Source organism: Cervus canadensis, chromosome 12, assembly GCF_019320065.1.
Source record: "Cervus canadensis isolate Bull #8, Minnesota chromosome 12, ASM1932006v1, whole genome shotgun sequence".
NCBI classification, from domain to species: Eukaryota; Metazoa; Chordata; class Mammalia; order Artiodactyla; family Cervidae; genus Cervus; species Cervus canadensis.
In genome coordinates, this window is record NC_057397.1 from 21,012,868 (window position 1) to 21,021,673 (window position 8,806).

Consider the following 8,806-nt stretch of genomic DNA (forward strand, 5'->3'; position numbering starts at 1 on the left):
CCTCTGAGGACTGATGGAACCCAATGCTGGGAGGTCTGTCCATTTGGGACAGAACCCCAGACTTTGGTGGGAATACAGGGCTGAGCAGCCTGTCATTCGAGGCAAGCCTTCAGCCCTGAGTAGGAGTCTAGAGGACCCAGCAGGGGACTAGAGGGAAGGGTGTGTTGGCAGCCCCTACACCATGAGTGTCCAGGATGCCCTAGTGGGAAGGAGACCCACCAATGGAGAAGAGACCACATTTAAGCCCCTTTTTCTGCACTTTTCACTCTGCTCATCAGGCTCAGTGAGATGGTGCCTGAAAGATGCTCAGAGATGTCCCCATGATTGTGGGATGCCGCTGGCATTTATCCTATCTACCCAGTCCTCGATCTGCTGCCTTGAGAGGCATAGGAGGCAGGATCATGGCCTGAACAAAATCTGGGACTGATGGTGTGTTGGGGGGCAGGTGGTGGCAGGCCCCAGAGCAGGCTCCTCCTACTAATAACAACTATGGTGAATAAAATATAAATCTATGCCTGGATGTCATCATCACAGTCAGAAAGCAAGTATCATGTGGTATGTGCATCTGTGAAAGATGAGAGCAGTGTCTTCAAAGTATGAAAGCAAAGTAACAGAGAATTTAGTCAAACTATAACTCAAGAAGGTGTCTCCAAAGAAGATGGACAAATAGCTGATAAATACTTGAAAAGAGGCTCAGTGTCATGGGTCATTAGCAAATTGCAAATCAGACACACAGCATGATACCCTTCGTAGCCACCTACAAGACTAGAATTAGAAAGATAGACAATAGTAAGGGCTGGTCTGGGTGTGGAGGAACAGGAGCCCGCCAACATTGCTGGTGGGAACGTGACATGGTGCAGCTGCTTTGGAGGAGAACAGTGTGGGACTTCCTCAATATGTTAAAAATAGAGTCATCATGTGACAGTATTTCCACTCCTGAGTGTCTACTCAGGAGAAGTAAAAACAGACATCCACACAAAATGACTACAAATAGCCCCAAAGTACAGACAACCTAACTGTTCATTTGTTTTATGAAAAGAATTATTATTCTAAATGTAAACTGTCCCTCATTCGTGTAGACCAGAGTATTATATGTAGAATTTATTTTGCTAATACTTGCTTGTCATACTTTTGGTTTTCTTAAGAAAACAAAGCAGAGTCAGTTGTGTCAAGAAAACAAGGAACTTGTTACTTGATACAGAGTGATCTCAACCCTCACATGTACATCTCCTTTCATGCAGTCTCACTGTAAGAAACCAGGAGGAACAGAGACTTAGAAGGACTTCCTATGAAGTCAGAACCGAAGACCTTCCCACCTGTGAAGAAAGGTAAAATCTCATAGTGTTTAGCTCACTGAACTGACAGAAATGCCAGCCTTGCTATTTTTAATTCCTTATTATTTTTTCTTTTCTTCCAATTATTTTTTTTTGAGATATAGTTGACATCCAGTGCTGTATAATCGTAAAGTATACCACGTAAATATTTAACTTGCACATGTTCACATAAGTTAAGTGAACATCCATCATCCTATGGATGCCCAGCTGGAATTTTTTGGTGTTTTGCATTATATGTGTCACTAGAATAGCTTCTCTAACTGCAGTTTAATATCAGATCATAATGTTGCATCACATTTTCACTCAGCAGAATTCCTTTTAATTATTTTTTTTAATTTTAAAAAAATGTTTTGACCACATTGCATGTGGGATCTTAGTCCCCTGACCAGGGATTGAACCTGTACCTGTGCTCCCTGCATTGGGAGTTTGGAGTCTTAACCACTGGACCACCAGGGAAATTCCAGCAGGTTCCTTTCAATTTATTGTGTGACAGGGAGAAAAGTTAGTTCCATTATTAATCTAATGCCTGTTAATCACAAATATAAATTGATGCTTCTTGGCAAAACATGTGATATATTTTATTTTTATGTGATTCACCTTTTTAAATAAAAGAATATAATGAAATACACATTATGTTGAGGTTCAGGAAAATTTTAAAGGTCCATTTTTTCTTAACTCTTCTTTTATACTTTAGCTAATATGTTATTTTTTGAAGTGTTTTTTTAAAAAAGTTGAGAAAAACATATAAATTACTTTCCATAATGCCAAATTTAAAAGTGTCTTTTTCTTCCTGTGTTATCAATGGACTTATTTTCACTTATCGACTCATACCTTTTCTGCATGTGTCTGTCTGTATCCAAATCCCCCTTTTTATAAGAATACCAGTTATACTGAATGAGGACCCTCCCTAACAACCGCATCTTAACTTGGTTAAACCTGCAGAGGTCTTACTTCTAACGCAAGGTCCAGGGTCAGGACTTCAGCATCTCTTTTTTAGGAGACACAATTCAATCCATGCTCATATTTTTGCTGAAGGCTTGAGGAATGAGGACAACTCTTTCTCGGCCTAAAAGGGCCTGGGTGCACGTTTTCATTCTCAGAGGGAAAAGGACATCTGTCCAGGGCTGAATTCCCATCAGCCCCCCGATTCCTCAGCTCCCCACACCCGTTCCTCCCGCCCCCAGCCCGGGTCCCACCCTGGAGGAGGCCAGCGCCTGGGCTCAGTCCTTTGACAAGCTCATGCTCACGCCCGCGGGCAGGAACGCCTTCCGGGAGTTTCTGCGGACCGAGTTCAGCGAGGAGAACATGCTCTTCTGGATGGCATGCGAGGAGCTGAAGAAAGAAGTGAATAAAGCCATGATTGAAGAGAAAGCGAGGGTCATATATGAAGACTACATTTCTATTCTCTCTCCTAAGGAGGTAGGTGCCTGCCAGAGGTTGAGGCCATGGGCAAAAAGGACCCCTTCAGTGTCTGGTCCCCTGGCCCGGTTACTGCTGCTCCAGAATATGGAACCCCCCTGCCCCCCACTCATCATAGACTTGAGCAGTGGTCCCACCAATGGGTGCCAAGTACCCTCGAAAATCTGTGAAAGATCGTGAGCATTTTCCTGGGGAAAGTGTGTATAACTTTCATCAGATTCTCCAGAAGGAGGTGTCTTTGTGTCTGGCTGTAAACACTGTTACAGGGGGAAGGAGAGTGGGGGTGGGACAAATCGAGAGAGTAGCATGGAAACATATGTATATTACCGTTTGTAATAGATAGCCAGTGGGAATTTGCTGTGTGGCACAGGGAGCGCAACCCAGTGCTCTGTGACCACCTAGAGGGATGGGATGGGGAGGGAGGTGGGAGGGGGTTCAAGAGGGAAGGGACACAGGTATACCTGTGGCTGATTCATGTTGATGTTTGGCAGAAACCAACACGATACCATAAAGCAATTATCCTTCAATTAAAAATAAATAAATTTAAAACAAAAAGAAATGCAACACCCATAAGTATTGCCGAGAACTCTTGGGAGATGCAGATTCTCACCTGCACCCAGATACACTGAGCCAGAAGCTCTGCAGGGGCCCCACCCGGTTTAACCAACCCACCAGGGGCTTCCAACGCCTCTGAAGTTTGGGACCCCTGTTCTGTGTTCAATTCCTCCTTTGGCAGCTTAGCACTGGGGACAACCTTGCTTGGTTGGGCTTTTTAAAAAGTCGAACAAGCTGTGGGAGTCGGGGGTGGATGTCCAGAGAGGACCATGTCTGATGAGCCTGGTGTTTCCCCCGCCTCCGCCAGGTCAGCCTGGACTCGCGCGTGCGGGAGGCCATCAACAGGAGCATGGCCGAGCCCTCCCAGAACATCTTTGACGATGCCCAGCTGCAGATCTACACGCTGATGCACAGGGACTCATACCCCCGCTTCATGAACTCCGCTCTCTACAAAGACCTGCTCCGCTCTTTATCCGAGAAAGCAGTGGAAGCCTAGGATATCAAAGATATTTATTATGAATAAAATAATCCAAGAACTCGTGGGCTCCGTCTAGGACAGGGACTTTAGAGGCGGTAGTGTCTTCTGCTGGTCGTACTCGGGCTGTTTTAATAACAGACGCTTTCTTCTGCAGAAAACTGATACATTCATCAAGAAAACTGCAGCCACCTTTCCTGATCCTTTTGGAAAGACTGGGGTATGGCTCTGTACAGAGGTTGTGTAGTTACATTTACAGTGACAGTAGTTTGTTCTCAAGTGACAAAGGATACACAAGACGCCACATTGCCTTCAAAGGGTACATCATGGGAACAAAAGGACCCAGATTCCCATGTTATAAAAATGTGACCTCTACTTGTACAATTGGTATCCCACTGTATCTTAGGATACATCTATGTATTGCTAAATGCATATATGTGCATTTGTATCTTACATAGTTGATGTAAAGCACCGTGCTCTTAACTGGATCAGCATCAAAAGTTTGGTAAGAGTAGCAGTGTTTAGAAAATCCTTTTGTTGACAAGTTACCTTTATTTTTTATTACCAGAGCCTGCCAACCTAAAGAATGAATTTTCAACTTAGTGGCATTCATCAAAAACATTCAAATAAGTATATTTCCTTTTTTAGTACTGAAAGAAACATGGGCATTTTCACCCTAAAAAAATAAAGCACAAGAGTTTTATCTCAGCCTTTTTTTTTTTGCACATATAACTATTTGGGAAATATAAGATTAAGTAAGTACAGACACACTCAAGATTCTCTTTTAGTTCCCAGACCAGGATTTCATTTTTAGATCCCACTGTTGTTTATCACAGGTGAACAGAATAAATTCATAGCTCACAGGTGAAAATACAGCCTTACAGATCTAAACCATCACTATAATGAGTGGGGAAGAAATGCATCCAGAACAAAATTTGCATGAAGCTCAGTCAGGAAAGAACCCGGATGCAATGCAGGAGAGCCAGGTTCAAGCCCTGGGTCAGGAAGATTCCCTGGGGAAGGAAATGGCAACCCACTCCAGTATTCTTCCTGCCTGGAGAATCCGACGGACAGAGAAGCCTGAGGTCACAAAGGGTCGGACACAACTGAGAGACTGAACCACACTTGTGCCTCAGCCTTCACAGGACGGCCTTCCTCTTGGTCACCCGCTCCCTGGCCCTTCAGTCTGAAGATTTCATTATACTCTTCAAGCCCCTGGTCTTCATTCTCAGCAAACACCTCTTCTCGTCCTTTACTGTGACCAAGGTGCCCCTCAGCCTCCATCTTCCTGATGACCTATACATCTGCGTGGACCAGCATCCATGCTCTCTCCTGAGCCCAGCTCCTGTGAAGGTGCTCCTTCCTCCTTTCCAAGACGTTAAACCCTCTCATGTACTTTGTTGTTGTTAAAGTATAGTTGGTTTACAGTGTTGATTGATTTCTGCGGTACAGCAGTGATTCAGTTGTACCTATGTATATTCTTTCTCACTATGGTTTATCCGGATGTGAGAAGTGGACCATAAAGAAGGCTGAGCACCAAAGAATTGATGCTTTCAAACTGTGCTGGAGAAGACTCTTGAGAGTCCCTTGGGTAGCAAGGAGGTCAAACCAGTAAATTCTAAAGAAAATCAACCCTGAATATTCATTGGAAACACTGAGGCTATGCTGAAGCTGAAGCTTCAGTACTTTGGCCACCTGATGTGAAGAGCTGACTCACTGGAAAAGACCGATGCTGGGAAAGATTGAGGGCAGGAGAAGGGGACGGCAGAGGATGAGATGGTTGGATGGCATCACTGACTCAGTGGACATGAGTTTGAGCAAGCTCTGGGAGATGGTGAAGGACAGGGAAGCCTGGCATACATGGGGTCACAAAGAGTTGGACAGGACTTAGCGACTGAACAACAAATGGTTTATCCCAGGATATTGAAGAGTTCCCTGTGCTCTACAATGGGATCTCATTGCTTATCCTTCCTATATAATGATAGTTTGGATCTTGATTCTGACTCCATCTCCTAGGGTCTCATGTTTTCCCTTAGACAAAGAGGATGTCTTCGGGATTGAGGCATCGATGCTGCCCTGCTGTCGCTTACACCTGAGTAAGGACGACAGATGTGTGGGGTGGATACAGCAACAGCCGTGAGTACTGGTCCAGAGAGGAGCTGAGCTCTGGAAGCCCTCTAGGTGACGGGGAGCTTGTGAAGATGACCCCAGAGCTCCCACCAGGCTCTGGTCCACCCCTTCTCACCTGGGAACCTGGTACTGGCTGACATCACCCGAGAATCCCCAGGGGAGCAAGCTCATGTCCAAGTGCTACCTGCCTGCTCTGAGCCCGCCCACCTGGCCCTCATGATCTGTGTGCCGCCCCCCACACTCTTCCCTGGGTTCACTTGAGCTCCCTTTCCATTTCTCCCAAAAGTGTCAGTCGTGTCCGACTCTTTGTGACCGCATGGACTGTAGCCCACCAGGCTCTCCTATTCATGGGGCTCTCCAGGCAAGAATACTGGAGTGGGTTGCCATGCCCTCCTCCAGGGGATCTTGCTGACCCAGGGATTGAATGCCCATCTCCTGCATTGCAAGCAGATTCTTTACCATCTGCATCAACAGGGAAGCCCACCATGAACAAATCCAATGTGTGAATCTGTAGGGCCATCTGTGTATATGAAACAATCCTGAGATAAATCAGCCTGCTATTCCCCTGGGACTTCAGTGCTTCTCTGGATCAAAAACACTTCTGTAATTAACTGGAAATCTTAGCAGTGTTCCCACAGGTTTTGATGTTGTATTATCTCACTTTTACTTAGAATCATGCATTTACTTTGAACTCAAGAATTCATCCGAAACCATTTAAAATGAAAACACTTCTTTTTCCAGTTGCTTGTTATAGAAATCTATCTTAAACTAGCATAAACAGAAAGTAAATGGACTGGCTTCCATTAGCAGAAGTCCAGGGTAGTTGCAGTGTCTGCAGGGCAGGACCCTGACCTCCCTTCCCCATCCCAACTTCCCTCGGCTCATCACACACAGAGGGTCTCTGCACACATCGGGTACAAAGTACAGGGAGCCCGGGGGGCAGCTCCTCCTGGTGCAGCTTGTCCAGTGGAAGCACTTATCTATCATCCCACCTTTCATACAGTAACCCCACGGAGGAGCACAGGTGGGGTGGCACAGGACCCTGAGCGACAGACCCAGCAGGGTCACATGGGGATGAGGTATCCCCTAAATGAATCAGATGTTTGGGAACTAGTCCCAGAGAGACGAGATACAGCAATGCCCTCCCTTCCCAGGGCTTTCACAATTCTGCTTTTCTATCAGCTACACTTTCTAACAGCACTATTACAAAGGTAACTTGGATACATACTGTCAGCCACATATAAGAATGGAAAAGCCCTTTTGTGTCAAAGCAGCTCAGTCTTCCAATTATGGAAACACCTGGGCTAATTTGCCCAGACTCTATGGCACATCGCATATGAAATGTTGTTTCTCTCTGCAGTTGGGGCCATTAAGGAAAAAAAAAATAATTAGTTGTCTTTTTATAGCACTGGGGAGATGAATCAGAGCAAGTCATTGGAGGCAGTCATCTGTGCTTTCATCTTCCCTCCACCACTTAGATAAACAAGTACCAGAGTACACAGGTTGATTTGAATAAGATTTTTAATTAATAATAAACCTGTTGCATCACTTTACAGAACCGAAGTATCAGAAGAGACCTCCCAAGGCTGGAGCTTGTTACTTCTTCCTGGAACCGAGTCCACAGCATTGCCGGCACTGGTCACCTGCCCTCCTCCCCCAGATCCACAGTCATGGGACAGCCTTCATGGCTCAGCTCCCCCAGTCGAGATATGACACAAACAGAAGCAAGAAAACTATTCCATGAGCCCCCACTGGGTGCACCCATTCTCCGAGGTGCTGAACATAGCAGTGAACAAGTTTCTCATAGAAACGCATGGGCTCCGCCTTCCCTAACAGCTACTCGTCACAGCTGTTGCACTGGACTGGTTTCACTTGTGTCATGCATCTTAGGAACTATGTTGGGGGTGAAGGGAGCCCCCACCACCAGTTTGACCTAGGAACTCATCAGGCAGTACCTCTGTCCTACTCATTGTGAAGTAGTGTCTTCAATGTTGGCACTTTGCTTATTTCTGAAACTTGGAGAAACACGTGGATTTTTACATCAGTGACTATTCACCTTACGTTTCCTGGTGGGACATTCTTGTTTCACTTTTTGGCTGTATCCTACAGCATATGGGATCTTAACTTTCTTACCAGGGACCAAACCTACATCTCCTGCAGTGGAAGGTAGAGGCTTAACCACTGGACCACCAGGGAAGTCCCTCAATTCTTCTTGAATGGCTAATTTTCTACAGCTAAATGGGGTGGAGGTGGGGGGCTGCAGGGGGCAGGAAAGAGTAACTGTTGATTTAAAACACCTTAAATCTCACCACTTTTGTTGTTTTTGATACCTCAAATCCCCAAACTATACTTTGAACTGGAGGCAATCATTGTGGAAGTCTAGTGTTAATACTTTAAACATTGTTCCATCTGTGAGGCATGTAGATTTTGATGCACGTATGTTTGTGTGTTGAGAACTCTTGCCATGGCTTCCCAACACTTACATGAATGCTCATCACTCTCAGGAGAGCTGGAAAACCAAGGTGGTGATTTTCTGCCCTCTGGGGATGGTTCTTCATTAACTGTCACTACATCTAACTTTATGATCCAACTCTCACATCTGTACATGACTACTGGAAAAAACATAGCTTTGACTCTATGGGACTTTTGCCAGAAAAGTGATGTCTCAGCTTTCAATAATATGCTGTTTAGGTTTGTCATAGCTTTCCTGTGAGAGTTGGACCATGAAGAAGGCTGAGCTCCAAAGAATTGATGTTTTGGAATTGTGCTGGAGAAGACTCTTGAGAGTCCCTTGAACAGCAAGGAGATCAAACCAGTCAATCTAAAGGAAATCAACCCTGAATATTCATTAGAAGAACTGACATTGAAGCTGCAATACTTTGGCCGCCTAATA

General features: G+C 45.2%; 1 protein-coding gene across 7 annotated transcripts in view; it reads left to right on the forward strand.

Annotated features, from left to right (window-relative positions):
- RGS20 (regulator of G protein signaling 20) overlaps positions 1 to 8,589 on the forward strand; it is a 31,424-nt gene extending 22,835 nt beyond the window's left edge. For 6 of the 7 annotated variants that reach the window (XM_043484035.1, XM_043484038.1, XM_043484036.1 and 3 more), the window contains exons 3-5: positions 1,242 to 1,328; positions 2,519 to 2,753; positions 3,616 to 4,491. In XM_043484035.1, the coding sequence (XP_043339970.1) occupies positions 1,242 to 1,328; positions 2,519 to 2,753; positions 3,616 to 3,804 (511 nt within the window). In that variant the 3' untranslated portion in view covers positions 3,805 to 4,491. Of the gene's footprint in view, positions 1 to 1,241; positions 1,329 to 2,518; positions 2,754 to 3,615; positions 4,492 to 7,469 lie in introns of those variants that run through there. The other variant, XR_006272363.1, reaches the window with a different exon arrangement.
- The last annotated feature ends 217 nt before the right edge of the window (positions 8,590 to 8,806 follow it).